The sequence below is a fragment of the Tupaia chinensis genome, unplaced genomic scaffold (assembly GCF_000334495.1).
Source record: "Tupaia chinensis unplaced genomic scaffold, TupChi_1.0 Scaffold000355_1, whole genome shotgun sequence".
Taxonomy (NCBI): domain Eukaryota; kingdom Metazoa; phylum Chordata; class Mammalia; order Scandentia; family Tupaiidae; genus Tupaia; species Tupaia belangeri.
The window spans coordinates 12,546,246-12,565,095 of NW_006159850.1; the positions used below are offsets into that span (position 1 = coordinate 12,546,246).

The 18,850-nt window shown below is 40.3% G+C and overlaps 2 protein-coding genes and 1 long non-coding RNA gene across 3 annotated transcripts in view; 2 read left to right on the forward strand and 1 right to left on the reverse strand.

Moving 5' to 3' along the window:
* LOC114008557 (uncharacterized) overlaps positions 1-1,993 on the forward strand; it is a 4,314-nt gene extending 2,321 nt beyond the window's left edge. The window contains exon 2 of the long non-coding RNA XR_003550077.1: positions 1,574-1,993. This is a non-coding gene — a long non-coding RNA (uncharacterized LOC114008557). The remainder of the gene's footprint in view (positions 1-1,573) is intronic.
* A 9,410-nt stretch (positions 1,994-11,403) lies between these two features.
* On the forward strand, positions 11,404-12,197 carry DUXB (double homeobox B; the record flags this gene model as incomplete). The annotated part of the gene is given in 2 exon segments (XM_027773451.1): positions 11,404-11,792; positions 11,794-12,197. Coding segments are annotated over 2 exon segments (621 nt in total), but the record flags the coding sequence as incomplete, so codon positions are not given.
* Positions 12,198-12,735: 538 nt separating this feature from the next.
* The window catches only part of TERF2IP (TERF2 interacting protein), an 8,321-nt gene continuing 2,206 nt past the window's right edge, over positions 12,736-18,850 (reverse strand). Inside the window, exons 2-3 of the mRNA XM_006152617.3 lie at positions 15,606-15,730; positions 12,736-13,940 (exon numbers count right to left, since the gene is read on the reverse strand). Coding sequence (XP_006152679.1) covers positions 13,545-13,940; positions 15,606-15,730 — 521 coding nt within the window. The 3' untranslated portion in view covers positions 12,736-13,544. The remainder of the gene's footprint in view (positions 13,941-15,605; positions 15,731-18,850) is intronic.

An 18,850-nucleotide genomic window follows, 5' to 3' on the forward strand; every position in this document is an offset into this window, starting at 1 on the left:
GGCCTGACGAACCTTTTTCTGAGTTTGTTCATTGGTTAATTACTGCAGCAGGGAGAATATTTGGCAGTGCTGATGCAGGCACCGATTTTGTTAAACAATTGGCATACAAAAATGCTAATGCTGCCTGTCAAGCAACAATCAGACCATATAGAAAAAAGACAGATTTATCAGGATATATTTGCCTATGTTCTGATATTGGATCGGCATACCAACAGGGATTTGCTATGGCCACTGCCCTTCAAGGGTATACTGTCCGCCAATTTCTTAACCGTAACAATAGAGGCAATTCCTTCAATTGTGGTCGGCCCAGACATGTGGCAAAAAATTGCAGGACAAAAAATATTGGTGGTCAGAAACAAAATCAACCTCTTGAATTGTGCAATAAATGCCAAAGGGGATGAACTAGTCCCCATCCCTACTTTTGACCACATTCCCGGTAGATCCAAACATGCTATTCAGTTCCTCCCTACTCTTGCCACCTTGGGCATCACTGCAGCTATAGCTGCCAGCTCCACTGGATTAGGATACTCTCTATACCTTAAAGAAATTACTGAGGGCCTTATCGCTGATGTCCGAGAGTTGGCTTCCACAGTTACATTTATTCAGGACCAATTGGATTCCCTTGCAGAGGTAGTACTCCGAAATAGGCGTGGATTAGACCTCCTCTTGGCAGAACGGGGTGGGGGGGGGTCTTTGTCTTGCTTTGCAAGAACGCTGCTGCTTTTATGCCAACAAGTGTGGCATCATTCGTGACAAGTTCAACCAACTACAAGAAAATCTTCTTGAACGAAAGAAACAACTCACCGATAACCCCTTCTTTACTGCATGAAATGGACTCCTCCTCTTTTTTCTCCCCATACTTGGTCCGATTCTGGATGTACTGATTGTTTGCTCTTTGGGGCCTGTTCTCTTTAATAAGCTCATGGCTTTCCTTAAATGCCAAATTGATGACTCCATAGAAATGCAGCCTCTCCAAGTCCACTAACACAACCTGGAGATGGAATATCATGAAGCCTAGACATTGCTCCTGCCTAAGGCACTGAATCAGTTAGCCAAAGGCGGGTAAGAGAGTCTGAGCCTATAACAGCTGTACAGTCTTCCCACCTAAGACAGGAAACCCATCATCCCAATGAAGTTCTCCAATGACAGGTAAGGATGGACGTAGCTCTGAAAATGACTCCAACATAAGACAGGCATGATTCTCCCAGGCTGTCCTCCTCTTGGAAAAAATTAAAAAGGGGGATATGTGGAGGGCATTGCATATGGAAGCCATCTTGAGAGCTGTCCACCATCTTAGAAACCGTTAGGTTTCACTTCCTCATTGAGCAAACCGGTTCTCAGAAATCATGTGACCAATCGTTCTCCCCGGGGTGGTTGGGTTTCTAGGCAACGGGAGAGATCCACCCACATCAATGATTGGCTCATACTGTTCTATCTCATTTGCATTTTGGGCAACCAATTGGTGCCCACCACCCTGTATATAAGCTCGTAATTCTTCCTTAATAAACGAAACTTGATCAGCACCTTGTTTTGTCTACACTGTGTGTGTTTGTCCCTTCTCTCACTCCCCCAGGAAACTGTTCAACTGTCCAGTGGGCTGGGACAATGTGGCACATACAAGTATGAAATATATGCTGCAGAAAAATGATTAATATGTGCCTTACTGGCGGTCACGACCTCCCCACGAGAACATGCCTCTCACAAAGGACTTCCTTCATTCCCTGTCCAAAAGAGAAGAGGAAACACAAGAAGCACCTGGTGCAGAGCCCAAATTCCTGCTTCATGGACATGAAGTGCCCAGGATGCTATAAAATCACCACAGTCTTTAGCCATGCAAACAGTAGTTCTGTGTGTTGTCTGTTCCACTTTCCTCTGCTAGCCTACAGGAGGAAAAGCAAGGCTTACAGAAGGATGTTCCTTCAGGAGGAAGAAGCACTAAAAGCATCCTAACTCAAGATGAGTGGGAAACCATCCTAATAAACACATTTTGGATTAAAAAAAAATTAATATGTAATTATGAGAGAACTGTGTGATAAGAATGTATATAAATTCCCAATTTTCAATCTATTTATTTTCTTCTTTTTTAAAAAATTAATGTCTCAAGTAGGATTCCTCCATGTAATGTTTGAAGATCCCATATTGAATTATTCTGAAGAGGATTAATGGTATAAAAATGAAACTAAGTCAAATTTCTCCAGCTCTCAAAAAGAAACTTAAAAAAAAATGATCAGGTAAAAGTATCTAAACCAGTAAAAGCGGACCAGCAGTTAGCGTAATGGCTATGTCACTGGACTCCCATGTAGTTGACCACAGTTCGCGTCCCAGACCCGGTGGCTTAAACTCACGCCAGGCGCGTGTGCGTGCATGCCCAAGATCCCGAGAGGAGAATGGAAGAGAAGGGATTGCGGCGTGGCCATCCATCCTGGGGGGTGATTTCTCGCTTTCTATCTCTCTGTCTCTGTCTGGCAAGCGCATGTGCCCTATAGCAAAAACCTCTCAAAAAAAAAAAAAAACAGTAAAAATCATATAAAAAGTATGATTTAGAGGAAAAGAGTAAGTTCTGAATTTTGTATTAAATGAAATGCATAGTCACAATCAGACCATATAGAAAAAAGACAGATTTATCAGGATATATTTGCCTATGTTCTGATATTGGATCGGCATACCAACAGGGATTTGCTATGGCCACTGCCCTTCAAGGGTATACTGTCCGCCAATTTCTTAACCGTAACAATAGAGGCAATTCCTTCAATTGTGGTCGGCCCAGACATGTGGCAAAAAATTGCAGGACAAAAAATATTGGTGGTCAGAAACAAAATCAACCTCTTGAATTGTGCAATAAATGCCAAAGGGGATGAACCAGTCCCCATCCCTACTTTTGACCACATTCCCGGTAGATCCAAACATGCTATTCAGTTCCTCCCTACTCTTGCCACCTTGGGCATCACTGCAGCTATAGCTGCCAGCTCCACTGGATTAGGATACTCTCTATACCTTAAAGAAATTACTGAGGGCCTTATCGCTGATGTCCGAGAGTTGGCTTCCACAGTTACATTTATTCAGGACCAATTGGATTCCCTTGCAGAGGTAGTACTCCGAAATAGGCGTGGATTAGACCTCCTCCTGGCAGAACGGGGTGGGGGGGGGTCTTTGTCTTGCTTTGCAAGAACGCTGCTGCTTTTATGCCAACAAGTGTGGCATCATTCGTGACAAGTTCAACCAACTACAAGAAAATCTTCTTGAACGAAAGAAACAACTCACCGATAACCCCTTCTTTACTGCATGAAATGGACTCCTCCTCTTTTTTCTCCCCATACTTGGTCCGATTCTGGATGTACTGATTGTTTGCTCTTTGGGGCCTGTTCTCTTTAATAAGCTCATGGCTTTCCTTAAATGCCAAATTGATGACTCCATAGAAATGCAGCCTCTCCAAGTCCACTAACACAACCTGGAGATGGAATATCATGAAGCCTAGACATTGCTCCTGCCTAAGGCACTGAATCAGTTAGCCAAAGGCGGGTAAGAGAGTCTGAGCCTATAACAGCTGTACAGTCTTCCCACCTAAGACAGGAAACCCATCATCCCAATGAAGTTCTCCAATGACAGGTAAGGATGGACGTAGCTCTGAAAATGACTCCAACATAAGACAGGCATGATTCTCCCAGGCTGTCCTCCTCTTGGAAAAAATTAAAAAGGGGGATATGTGGAGGGCATTGCATATGGAAGCCATCTTGAGAGCTGTCCACCATCTTAGCAACCGTTAGGTTTCACTTCCTCATTGAGCAAACCGGTTCTCAGAAATCATGTGACCAATCGTTCTCCCCGGGGTGGTTGGGTTTCTAGGCAACGGGAGAGATCCACCCACATCAATGATTGGCTCATACTGTTCTATCTCATTTGCATTTTGGGCAACCAATTGGTGCCCACCACCCTGTATATAAGCTCGTAATTCTTCCTTAATAAACGAAACTTGATCAGCACCTTGTTTTGTCTACACTGTGTGTGTTTGTCCCTTCTCTCACTCCCCCAGGAAACTGTTCAACTGTCCAGTGGGCTGGGACAATGTGGCACATACAAGTATGAAATATATGCTGCAGAAAAATGATTAATATGTGCCTTACTGGCGGTCACGACCTCCCCACGAGAACATGCCTCTCACAAAGGACTTCCTTCATTCCCTGTCCAAAAGAGAAGAGGAAACACAAGAAGCACCTGGTGCAGAGCCCAAATTCCTGCTTCATGGACATGAAGTGCCCAGGATGCTATAAAATCACCACAGTCTTTAGCCATGCAAACAGTAGTTCTGTGTGTTGTCTGTTCCACTTTCCTCTGCTAGCCTACAGGAGGAAAAGCAAGGCTTACAGAAGGATGTTCCTTCAGGAGGAAGAAGCACTAAAAGCATCCTAACTCAAGATGAGTGGGAAACCATCCTAATAAACACATTTTGGATTAAAAAAAAATTAATATGTAATTATGAGAGAACTGTGTGATAAGAATGTATATAAATTCCCAATTTTCAATCTATTTATTTTCTTCTTTTTTAAAAAATTAATGTCTCAAGTAGGATTCCTCCATGTAATGTTTGAAGATCCCATATTGAATTATTCTGAAGAGGATTAATGGTATAAAAATGAAACTAAGTCAAATTTCTCCAGCTCTCAAAAAGAAACTTAAAAAAAAATGATCAGGTAAAAGTATCTAAACCAGTAAAAGCGGACCAGCAGTTAGCGTAATGGCTATGTCACTGGACTCCCATGTAGTTGACCACAGTTCGCGTCCCAGACCCGGTGGCTTAAACTCACGCCAGGCGCGTGTGCGTGCATGCCCAAGATCCCGAGAGGAGAATGGAAGAGAAGGGATTGCGGCGTGGCCATCCATCCTGGGGGGTGATTTCTCGCTTTCTATCTCTCTGTCTCTGTCTGGCAAGCGCATGTGCCCTATAGCAAAAACCTCTCAAAAAAAAAAAAAAACAGTAAAAATCATATAAAAAGTATGATTTAGAGGAAAAGAGTAAGTTCTGAATTTTGTATTAAATGAAATGCATAGTCTTCAATAGGTCTTTAGCTATCAAGGTGTCAGGCTGAGGGGATGTAGACAATTTTTACTTACATCTTCATGTAGCTATACTGGGTGTGGGACAGAGTCTACTTGAGCACAGTAACTGAGGTATATCCTATGGGAAGGTGTAGTGATTAGCTTTGAAGGAGCTGCTGGGACCCTTTGAACTGACAGTGAGAATGGCAAATCTAGTGGACAATGGAGGCTATGGCTGGCTCTTAAATATTGCTCACTAACCTATTCACTTGTTTCCAGTTTGCACCTGTGCTTAAGATTTCTCATCTGGGGGACTAGCAGTTGGCGTAATGAGTATGTTGCTGGACTCCCATGTAGTTGACCGTGGTTCGAGTCCCGGACCCAGTGGCTTAAATTCACTCCAGGCACGTGTGTGTGCATGCTCAAGATCCTGAAAGGAGAATGGAGGAGAAGGGATTGCAGCGTAGCCATCCCCCCCCCCCCCCGGGGGGGGGGTGATTTCTTGTTTTCTGTCTCTCTGTCTCTGTCTTTCTGGCAAGCACATGCGTCTGTAGCAAAAAACCTCTTAAAAAAGAAAGAAAGAAAGAAAGAAAAACGATTTCTCATCTGGGGACCAGCAGTTGGCATAATGGCGATGTCACTGGACTCGCATGTAGTCGACTGCAGTTCAAGTCCCAGACCTGGTGGCTTAAACTCACATCAGGTGTGTGTGCATGTATGCCCAGGATCCCAAGAGGAGAATGGAGGAGGATTGCAGCATGGCTATCCCCCTGGGGATGATTTCTCACTTTCTATCTGTCTGTCTCCTTCTGTCTCTCTGGCAAGTGCAGGCGCCCTATAGCAAAAAAAAAAAAAAAAAAATCTCCAAAAAAAATTTTTTTTCTCATCTGACAATACTTTGGTTAGTTATTTTAGAGAAGAGATACAACCTTTTAGCACAATGCCCAGGATATTAAGAGTCGTTTGTCTAGAACTGGGATTGGCATGGTTAAGAGTTTAACAAGGGAACTTATAAGCAGAAGCAAGGTCTTGTTTGGCTACAAGATGAGAAGATCTTCCTACTCTCCTCCCCTCAAAACATTTTTACAGTTTGTGTGCAAGAAAATTTTCTAAAGGGGAATATATGCAGAGAGGCATCTGAGTGTATAGAGCGGTTTTGTGTGGCAATACCAGATCTTAATGATGATCAAGTACTTACCATTCCCTGGATGAGGACATATGCCTATTTTCTATAACAACTGAGGTTATGTTCCAGCCTTGGGAGTGCAGACAAGAACCCTAGGGTACTAGGTACTAGATGCACAAGGTCAGGTCAGTCAAGATGGCAGATTATCTCCAAGGCAGAGTCACTATGGTTCCGCCATGACTTTGGATGCCATGAGGATGACCACAAAAGAAATGCTCATTTGTGTTCAGTGCAGATTCGTGTACAGTCTGAATTATATGCTAATAGTAGTTTCATTACTGAATAATACATTGCCTTTATCATGTGGGTATTATTTTGTGGGTAGATGGTCAAATTAGTTTTGTTCAACTGGATTGATATTTGGGTTAACAAACTGAGTTATATGACTTTCCCACTTAATAGAATTGATTTTAAAGATCAAAATGCAGCAAATTAGAGTCTGGATACTCTTTAGGAAAAGATCAAACCCAGGGAAACAATCAGCCTCAGCCTTGGACTCAGGGTAAAAACTCACCATCCAAATGCAGTACTTCAGTGATGTCCTTAATGAGAAGTGACTGCATGTTGTACCCAAATTCTCCATAAAGATTACTTGACTTAGTAGCCTGTTATAGCTTCATCTGTACATCCCAGTTTCTGAAATGTAAACATTTTCCCACAGCTACCTGGAACATACAGGTTTTCAGCCAGTAAGGCTTTGGATCTGAAATGTAAATATTCTCTCTCAGCTGGTTGGGACAGGTTCTTAGCCAGCAAGACACTGAATCTGAAATATAAATATTCTCCCACAGCTGGCTGGGATAGTCAGGTTCTTAGCCAGCAAAGCTTTGAAACTTTTGGTCCTGCAATGCAGTAGCCTCCACTTCTCCCACCTCTGGGAAGATTCAGCAAGAGTAAATGTGGTCAGCATCATGTTCACAGGTTTGTGTGAAGGCTAGTTTTAAAACTGGCCTAAAAGTCCCCTTTTGTTCCTGTGTTTTCCTTTAGAATACTTACTGAAAGAGGCCAAACAAGACCAGCCATCTCTCACTAGAATTCAAAGGAGGATTCTGACTTAAGCCTTTAAGAAGAACCCATTCCCTGATGTCACTACCAGAAAAAAAACTAGCTAAACACACATTCAAGAACGAGAATTCGAGTAAGTTCTACATCTGTGACACCAAATAGGCCCTATCTTAAAGTGACATTGTCCTCAGAAGTATTACATATATGGAGTGGTAAACAACTGGCATTGCAAAAGTTTTTTTTTTTTCTTTTTTTCTAGAGGGCACATGCACTCTGGATTGACACAGACAGAGATGGGTGGGAGAAGAGAAAACACCCTCCCATGGGGTATGGTCATGCCAGTCACTTCTTCCATTTGTCACTCCCTTCAGGATTCTGGGCCCACACAACACATACCCAGCATGCTTCTCAACCCACTGAGTCTGGAATTCACACCATAGGGTCAGCCATATGTGATCCAGCTTACCCACTAAGCCACAGAGCCAGCCCTGCAAGTAGCATTCTTGCAAAGGAAGAATTTTCAAACTGAATTGTGATCGATCTACATGGAACCACTAGGAGTAAAAATGGAGAAAATGTAAAAGTTAATATCTATTGTGAAGACACTGATAGGTTTTCTACAGCCTACACAGTGTTATTTAGGGACAGATAATTCTTTCTTGGGAGGATCTGTGCATGGAAGACTAGTTTTCAGCATCCTGGGCTTCTATCAAGTAGGTACTCTGATAATCTCCCCTTCTCCATTTGGGATGAGAAAAAAATTTACAGATATAGTAAAATATCCTCCAATTGAGGGACAAAATCACTCCACTGAGTACCTTTTTCTACATAAGATATAAGCATAGTGACTTTTAGGACATCTTAAGTGCCAGGTTTTTAACTTCAGTTGAACATGTCTTAACCATTAGCCTACAGAGCCAGCCCCACATAGTTTTTAAATCACTAAGGAAGCACATTCATAGGCTTATTGCACAGAAATTCTCAAAAATACATATGAACCCTCTACTGTATTTATGCACATGTACAAATTATAAATTCTTATACACACATCAGTAAAGAGATGAATGTCAACCTGGGTCAAGAGACCTTGTTTGCTGATCCACTGTTGAAATTACAGGGAGGATTCAAGAGCATATACCTTTTCAGCCAGTTTTATTGCGTCCAATATTGATGGCTAAGTGTATTATGACCTCAATATATTGGTTTGTCAAAAAAGTCATGAGTATTTTTCTGTTTTCCTATGCAAAACTGTGTCGTGACTTTTCCAATGACCCAATATTTATGCATGTTTATGTATGCACATAAGCATATGCATACATGTACATACATATATCTACATACATAGTAATCAATGAACCAGAGTTATTAATTTCATACACACACACACACACACACACACACACACACAAAAGGACTTCAAAAAATTTGTGGAAAAATAGAATTCAAGTATAAGTTTATTTTGGTACAAAACATTTTTAAATCCATGCACTTCTTTAAATTTTTTTATTATATTTTTAATGCTTCCAGAGATAGTGCACATTCACCAGAGAGAGGCAGAGAGAAAGGGAGAAAGCACTCCCTCAATAGGGTGTGGTCACAACACAACCCCTTCAACATCTTCTCCATTTCTCCATCCAGTTAGAATATTAGGCATGTGAGGCTGGCAGATAGCATGGTGGTTAAGGGTGCTGGACTCCCACATACCTGATAGCAATTCAAGTCCCAGACCTGGGGGCTTGCTTTCTTACTTTCTCTCTCTCTCTCTGGTCAAACTAAAATAAATAAAGTTAAATAAAATAATTCTTTTTTAAAAAAAGAATTTTAGGCATGCAGACACATCTGCCAGTGTGTTTTTCAAGCTGCCAGAGTCAAGATTTTTAACCATAGTTGACCATGTGGGGTCCAATTCTCTTAACCACCAAAGAGTCAGCCCCACATAGTTTTTTAAATTTTAAATACAGATCTTCCACAACCATTTGGAAGACCCCTTCATAAATAAAATTTTCCTGGAGACCAGCAGGTGTTGTGGTGGTTAAGGCACTGGACACTCCCACATGGCTGACCACAGTTCGAGTCCTGGACCTGGTGGCTTGCTAGCTCTGTGTGTGTGTGTGTGTGTGTGTGTGTGTGTGTGTGTGTGTGTGTGTGGTCAAATTTAAAAGGACATAAGAAAGTGGAAAGTCACCCCATGTTCCTGGATTGGCAGAATATAATCAAAATCGAAATCCTACCCAAATTAATCTACATATTTAATGCAATCCCTATAAAATTACAAGAGAGATTCTTCACACATCTAGAAAAGACAATCATGGAATTTGTCTGGAATCATAAAAGACCTTGTATTGCCAAAGTCATTCTGCACAAGAAGAGTGGAGGGGGTGGCATCTCACTTCCTGACCCCAAAATATACTACAAAGCTGTGATAATCAAAACAGCAAGGTACTGGCACAAAAAAACAGACATAAGAACCAATGGAACAGTGTAGAAACCCCAGAAATAAACCCCAAAACATACAGCCAACTCATCTTTGACAAAGGGTACCAGTCAATCCAGTGGGAAAAGGAAAACTTCTTTAGCAAATGGTGCTGGAAAAACTGGATATCCACCTGCACAAAGATGAATCTGAACCCCTATCTGTCACCACTATTAAAAATCAACTCAAAGCAAATCAAAGATCTAAACCTAAGACCGCAAACTATAAAACACTGGGGAAACTCTGGGAGACACTGGGGTAGGCAAAGACTTAAGACAGCCACAGGCAATAATCCCTAAAATAGACAGGTGGGATTACATCAGATTAACAAATTTCTTCACAGCAAAGGACACCATAATTAGTGTGAATCGACAACCCTCAAAATGGGAGAGAATTTTTGTTAAATGTGCCTCAGAAAAGGGATTGATAACCAGGATACACGGGGAACTCTAGTGGCTTACCCAGAAGAAAATGATTAACCCAATTAAAAGATGGGAAAATGAGTTGAATGAACAACTCTCTAAGGAAGACGTACAAACAGCCAAAAAGCATATGAAAAAATGTTCAACATCCCTCATCATAAAACAGATGCAGATCAAAACCACAATGAGATACCACCTAACCCCAGTCAGAACGGCAAAGATTAAAAAATAATAATAATAATTAAGTACTGGAAGGGATGTGGTGAAAGGGGAACACTCCTATATTGTAGGTGGGAATGTAAATTGGTTCAGCCACTGTGGAGAACAATATTGAGGTTCCTCAAAGACCTTCAGACAGAATTACCATATGATCCAGCAATTTCACTCCTAGTATCTACCCAAAAGACAGGAGAATGCTTAGTCAGAAAAGTGTTTGCACAACTATATTTATTGCAGCATTATTGCTAAGACATGGAACCAATCTAAATGTCCACAAATAGATGAAGATTGAAAAAGTATGGCACATATGCTCCATGGAATACTGTTCAGCCATAAAAATCAAGGCCTTGGAATTTAATAGAAAGTGGACAAATATGGAAGATTTGTTGCTGAGTGAAGCAAGTCAGGCTATGGAAGAGAGAAACTGTATGTCTCTACTTAACATATACCAACTATTCAAGGCCTTGGAATTTAATAGAAAGTGGACAAATATGGAAGATTTGTTGCTGAGTGAAGCAAGTCAGGCTATGGAAGAGAGAAACTGTATGTCTCTACTTAACATATACCAACTATCCACACTCTATAGTAGAGATGGAAAGACTGGAGGACATAAAAGCATTAAAAATTGTTATGGACACTAGAGACAAAGTAGAAGGAGACTGTGGGAGGGGAAGAGCATAGGAAAGGAAATTTGGGGAAAGAATAGAGGTAAGACATTCGTGGGACACAAATATGGTTTATTATCTGTCGACGATGTATAACATTCTCAACTGGGCTGGTAAATGATGTATAGCAATTGAATGTATAAATAATAAAAATTAAAATTAAAAAATTATCCTGTGATATGGCTTATGCTAATAGCCTCTTTGCTTTACGGAGTATGAGAAGTGGAGTTAATAGAATCACACATGTCCTATTTTATCTATGTCTCCCCTTTCTTCACTTAGCTGTGGTCTCAGAATCAAAAATCTCTGTACCATGAGCAGAGCAGAAGGGAGCCTCTGATCTTCTTGGAATATGGCCCAAATGGACGCCCAGAACTGACTGTTCAGCAGCACTGAATAAACCTGTCCACTTTTCCAGATAGGTCTCATCATTTTTCCTCCTCTATTTCTTTTAACAGCAACCAAACATGTCTACCTGATCTTCTTCTAACCCATGAGTTCTTTGTTCCTTGTGATCCCTTCAGGGTCTAAGTAAGCCAAGAACCAAGTGTCATGGTCATGCAGCCCACAGAAGCTGTGCAGGAAGGAGAAAGCTCTGATGCCCCTCTGACACTAATGAATCACTGGCCAATATTGCCAATTCTGGAAGAGGACTTCTCAGATACTCAGACTCCTTTCTGGTACCAATACCAAGAAAATTGCCAAAATCACAAAGAACAAACTGACACCAGAATACTACAATTAGAGAGCCATTCTCAACCTTATCATGAGCACAAAGAACAAGTGTCAGGAGTTGGGTCAGATTGACATATCTTACATCATGCAATGGTGGGACAAGGGCTGCAGGGCTCTGATTGCAGAATGGAATTCTCTCAAAAGGACACACTGGGACAGACTGATGACAGCAGCAGGCACAGTCAGTTGGAGAGCCATCTTATCCACTTGGAAAACCACACCAACATATGCAGAAATCTCAAGTCTTTGGGTCAACTCCTATTCACAGATATTCGGTAAAAGGTAGAAGCTTTTCTGCATCCTGATCTGCAGAGATGAATAGGAAGATTTTCACATGCTACAAAGCTTCCAAGAGACTGAGACCAGCAGAAAGAAGATATTTCATGACCGTTGTCCAGGCCTTTCTTCTGATACAGAATCAGTACTATTTTTTTTTTTTAAGATTTTTGCCACAGGGCGTGTGCAGTCACCAGAGAGAGGGATTTTTGCCACAGGGCATGTGCAGTCACCAGAGAGAGGGAAAGTGAAAAACTACCCCACCCCCACCCCCAGGGGGATAGCCACACCAAAATCTCTTCTCCAATCCCCTCTAGGGATTTTGAGCATGCACACAAATGTACCTGGCATAATTTTCAATCTGCCAGGTTCAGAACTCAGTACAACTTAAAGGATAATGAACAGTAAGGAAATTTCATCCTAGAGCAAGATTACTGCAGGGATAAGCTAGTTGGAAGCCCAAATAAAAGTTTTTCTGCAGTGGTTATCACCTACATTCATTTCACTGAGTAAAGAATTGTTTTTTGCCACTTACCATTCATAATGCAGATCTTTTTTTTTTTCTCCATCCAGAAGAACTATTACAGTAATGTTCTAAAGGCCTGTTAGTTGTAAAATGGAACCACTTCATTGGTTCTAACAATAGCCAAATGTTAGTTCTAGTTTTGATACCTAAATGATTTTGCATACATAATCAAAGAAAATACTTGCTGACAACACTCAGATACAAAGTTACGTTTATTTTCAATAATGAAAACAATACGACAAAGTGGAATCAATCCACTAATTATCAACCCTAACACAATCCTTAGCACATACGTATGCACAATAAATAAACACATTACTATTAATGAAAGCTGTTCTTGAGACACTTGGGTATTGTGTTTGTTTTAAATAAAACTGAACAGCAAAGAAATACATGTTAGAGATTTGACTGAGAAGGGATGAAAGAAAAGCCAAGAAAGTAGGGTCCCCAAATATTCAGTTAACAAAGGGACTAAAGGATTTTCAAAGAAGTCTGGAAATCAGAATTCACTATGAATACAAGAGTTTGGGACAGGCCATGTTGAAGGCTTTGTAATTAAATCTTCCCATAGTTCTAGATTTTTGACTTGAAATCTGCCATAATCCAGAGGAGCTTCTGCTAAATAAAGTACAGGAAGGTCTTTATTCATGCTGCCTGAAAAGACGTATGTCTTCTAATGTTCCTCCTTCGTCACTAGCTCCTGTTACCAACACATCAGAGGTTCTATCCCAGCAAAGGTTTATTCCGGGCTACTATGTAGACCACCTGCTCTCTGGTTTAGATTTTCTTTTCATAAACACACTGATATTTGCCAGGGGCAGCTATAGATATATCCATTTTTAAAAAATGTTTATCCTCCTACACAACTCTGCTTGTCTGCAAAATCTAGGAACAACAGCAGTATTGGTCAGAAGATAAGTGATAGTTCAATGCAAGGACTCTCTGAAGTTCAATGGTCATGAAATTTTTAACTGCTTTGTCACCCATTTCATTATCTTGGCAATTATTTCTTTCGAAATTCAATCCTCCGAGCTACATTCTGAGCTCCAAATTTTTTGATCAATGCATCTCTGGTACCCTCATCATCTTTTTGCAAATCTAGATCATCTTGCCGAGACCAAATGGGGTATCCATCAGCTCTCTGACCAGATTCTAAAAAGGAAGAAGTAGCCTCCAGCTCACCACTATTTTTTAGGAAGGCCTGTGTAACTGTTGATAGATCCAAGTTAAATTTCTCCATTAACTGGCGGATGATCTTTATGGCAGCTCCCACTTCTGGTGTAGAAATTTTTTCTTCTTCCTCCTCCTCCTCAGGTTGTGTTTCTGAGTCTTCTTCAGGTGTGGGTGGATCATCATCACACATTGTTATATGTATTTCAAAATCAGGGCTCTCTTCCACCTAGAGAACGATGAGTAAGACCAGTTCCTAAGTACAGCGTCTTTAACTCTTGCAATATCTGGTCCTTCCCAGCTACCACCCTCTTGTCCTTTGAATTTCAAAAGCATTGGACTTTCTTCAGCTCCTCTCTTTTGCCATGTATCATCTCATATTTATTCATGCTGGATGTGTGTATTTACACATATGTATGTTTATGTGGGAGAGAGGGGGAGTATGTGTAGACATGTATATACAATTGACTATGGTAACAGAATACTAGAAGCTATACTGACATGGAAAGTATGTGTGTGTGTGTCTATATATATACATATGTGTACATGTGTTCATTAGATTTTTGTTAAATACTTGATCTCACTCCCAGATTGTAAGCCTTTATGGAGTTACATAAGTGTAGGAATCCTATTTTGCTCATTACTGCATATTCAGTACATACCAATGCCTATATATAGAAGTATTAAGGGGCCAGCAGGTGGTATGATGGTTAAGGGCACTGGACTCCCACATGGCTAATCATGGTTCAAGTCCCGGACCCCATGGCTTGCTTACTCATTTTCTCTCTCTCTCTCTCTCTCTGTTCCTCTCTGGTCAGAGTAAAATAAATAAAGTTAAATAAAAAACTAATTTTTTTTTTAAAAGCACTCAAAAACCATCGATACATGAATTTATTAGGGCTTCCAAGCTATATTATGTACATTAATATCCTACATTTAGGTACCTTATTAAATAAGAAGCGATCCATGTAGGTCTTATTTGATATCTGATGAGAATGCTGGACAGTTTAAGAAAAGTTCATTCACGAGATCCTTTTTTCTTGAAGATACAAATAAATAAGTATATAAAATTGAACTTTTTCTTTTACGGTTTTTGCCATAGGGCATGTGTGTTCACCAGAGAGAGACAGAGACAGTAAGAAGGAAAGTGAGAAATCATCCCCCTAGGGGAGATGGCCACACCACACACAATCTCTTCTCCTCCATTCTCTTCCTAGGATATTGGGTACAGACACACACACGCTTAGTTTCAAGCAGCCAGGTCTGGGACTCAAACTGCAATCGGTCATGTGGGAGAACACTTGACCACTATGCCACCTGCTAGCCCCTTGATTTTTTTTTTTAATGATTCATCATCATTTTATGGCTTCCACCTTTCTTGATAACTATTATTAAAGATGAAATTCCAACACAGTATTAACAGCTAGACTAAATATAAAAGAGCTTAAAACATTCCCCCAAAGATACAAGCACACAAAAAGCTAAACCTGCTTGATAAAAAATTACTATATGCTGTTATTAAATTACATTTATATTCCTGAGAATAAAAATATTTTTAAAACATAAAGCCACAGCCCTAACTTTAAAAAACTTCTATCAAAATAAAAGTACTCAAAGTGGGATGCTTTATAACTATTTAAACGTAAGTGTCCCTAATCTGCCTGATTTTTCTCCTTCTCGTCCTCAAGTTGCCCTGCCAAAAACTAAAAGCTTTGTAAAACGAAGCTTCAGGGTAATATGTCTAAAGCCCAGACCAATCCTTCTTTATATGTCCCTCTTTTCTCCTGAACTTCTCTCTTATCTTCCTGGGCCTCAGGTGGGTGAAAAAGATAGGTGGGATAAGGAGTTTCAAAGAATGAAGACAGTGAAAAATGAGTAAATGTAGTTAACATACCACAACTTCTTGAAAGTCCCGGGTGGCTTCCACAAGCATCTTTCTGACTGCTGCTTCATTCTCCTTGATCTCTTCTTTCACATATTCTTCTTCAGGCAAGTCTGGAGTTCTCTTATTCTGCGGTTCTATTACAGAGGAGAAAAGCACAGATTAACATTAACCTCTTTTTGGATAAACCAAACACAGTGCACATTGTGTGAGCCCTGGGCTAGTAGTGAGCCTGCACTTATTATTTTCTATTAGAAGACATCTGTTTTGGAATCAAAACGGTAAGAAAATCGTAAGACATGTTTGTTTAATGTTTCCTTGGGGAAAACTGTACTATCTATATAGTGATAATATTTCAAGGCTGACATATAAAAAGTAATTCTTTTTTTTTTTTCTTAGTATACACAGATTTTGCAAAGTAACAAAAATGTATGACAAATTAGATTCTCTGGGAAGTAGATTCTAAGACAGAGATCAATACTTAATTGGGCCAGTTGGTACTGTGTTGGCTAAGGCCTCTGTATCTCACATGGCCAACTACATGATTTGAGTCTCAGACCCAGCAACTTGAAAAATATACTAGGCACATAAATAAAATCCCAGAGGAAGAAATTGAGAAGGAATTGTGATGTAACCATCCCCACGAGGTGTGCTTTCTCTCTCTGTCTTTGGTAAGTAGATGCACCATCTGGCAAAGTAAAAGAAAAAAAAAAATTAAAGTAGAGGGTACTCTTGGGAAAACACTTGTGGAAAGCAGATAGAAAAGTAAGAGTTCTAACAAAGCCTCTGCTAAAACCATATAAGGAACTTTCAAGCTAGGAAGGCTCTTCAAACTTGATCAAGTTGGAGCAAAGAGGCAGAGCCTTTATAATTCCTCACAATAATTAATTAGATGCTGGCAATCCTAAGAAGATAGGATTTGGGGTAAAGCAACTCTCTCAATAACAGAAGGCGGACCTGGGTAGTACACTATAATCCACTACACACCCTCTACAAAAGTGCCTCTTAAATGTCCTGTTTTCTCTTTACATTTCTCTGAGAATTTAACTGTTTATCTTCTATTTACTAAAATGTACTAAAAAGGGGCAGCAAGAAGTAATTTTTTGTGATGGAGTTGTTCCATATCCTGATTTTGGTGGTACTTACACAAATTCATTCACTAAATAAGAATAAAATTTTGCACATACTACAACATAGATGAACCCTGAAGATAAACTAAATTAGGGAACAGCAGTTGGCATAATGGCTATTTCGCTGGACTCCCATGTAGTTGACCGCAATTCGTGTCCCGGACCTGGTGGCTTAAAACTCAAGCTGGGTGCGTGTGTGTGCGTGCCCAAGATCCCGAGAGGAGAATGAAGGAGAAGGGACTGCGACGTGGCCATCCCCCCTGGGGGTGATTTCTCGCTTTCTGTCTCTCTGTCTCTGTCTGTCTGGCGAGCGCACGCGCCCTATAACAAAAAAACTCTCAAAAAAAAAATATATATATATAAACTAAATTAAATAAGCTAGACACAAAAAGGAGTATTGTGTCTGATTCCGTTTACATGAGGTACCTAAGAAATTAAACGCATAGATTAAACGCATAAATTAAGTGGCATGGTGGATACCAGGGGAAGGGGGAATGAGAAGTTAAGGGTTTCATGGGTACATAGCTTTGATTCTGGAATATGAGTACGTATTAGAGATGCACACTGATGAAAGCAACAAGCCATAAACTATCATGGGTGAAGCCAGGTGATAGGTACATGTATGATAGTATAGTTTGTTACACTATTCTATTTTTTTGTTGTTACTTTTCTGGATTTTTTTGTTTTTAAGAGAGATTTATGCAATAGGGCGCATGTGTTCACCAGATAAACAGAGACTCCCAAAGCAAGAAATATCCCTCTGGGGATATAGCCATGCTGCAATCCTTTCTCTTCCAGTCTCCTCAGGATTTTGGGCATATGCACACATCGTTGAGTCTTAAGCCACCAGGTCCAGGCCTTGAACTGCGGTCGACTATGTGAGAGTCCAGTGACGTAACTGTTACACCATCTGCTGGTCCCAACACTGTACTATTTTTTTAAATATTTGAAATTTTCTATAAAAAAAGTAGATGAATTATGGTTCATCCACATGATGGAATGCAATAGATGAGAAAACAATAAAGCAGACGCACACAGACTTCAAGTTAAAAAAATATATATAAACTGGGGCCAGCAGGTGATGGGCCAGCAGGTGGCGTGATGGTTAAGGTTCTGGACTCCTACATGATGGTTCCAGCCTCAGATCTGGCAACTTGAAAATCACACCAGACATATATGCATGCCTGCCCAAAATCCCAGAGAATAGAGAATAGATTGTGGCGTGGCTATCCCCTCCTAGAGGCATGATTTCTCACCTTCTCTCTCACTGACTCTGGCTCTCTTGGGCAAGCATGCATATAAAAAAAAAAAAAAAAGTAAACTACAAAACTTATATCTAATTTGTGCTATATTAATACTATTATGGCTGGGGCCGGGGGGAACTAGGGATCAGATATATGTAGTGGGGAGACTGACTTTTCATTTTTACTATGTACTCTTTTATACTCTGAACATTTCTGTAGGATTAATTCCCAGAAGTAAAACTGCCATATTTAAGGGATCATATATTTTAAATGTTGTCAGATAGTGTCAAGTGCCCCCCAGAGAAATTGTATTGATTTCTATTGACAATGGAGGTACTGTTTTCCTATACCTCATTAACTTCAGATAGTACCCATTTTGTTAATTTTTGCCAGTCATGAAAAAATTGACATTTCCTTGCTCTGATTTACTTTTTTAGAATTAACATCTGGGGCCAGCAGACAGTGTAGCAGTTACATTGCTGTACTCTCACACAGTCAACCTCAGTTCAAGTCCCAGACCCAGTGGCTTGAAAATCACACAGGGCGTGTGTAAGTACGTGCCCAAAATCCTGTAAGGCGAAAGGAGAAGGGATTGTGGAGCAGCCATCCCCCCAGCAGGTGATTTTCTCACTTTTCCTCTCATTGTGTGTCTCTCTTTCTCTCTCTCCAGTGAGGGCATGCACTCAAGGCAAAAACCTTCTTAATAATAATAATAATAATAATAATAATAATAATAAAAACAGCAACACAGACATTTATTATCTCAGTTTTCATCAGAAGTTCAGGCATGGTTTATACTGCTCCTCTGCTCAGGGTCGAAGTTTCTGTATTTGTTTATTGGCTATTCACTTATGTCCATTCCTGGTAACTTGGTTAACTTTCT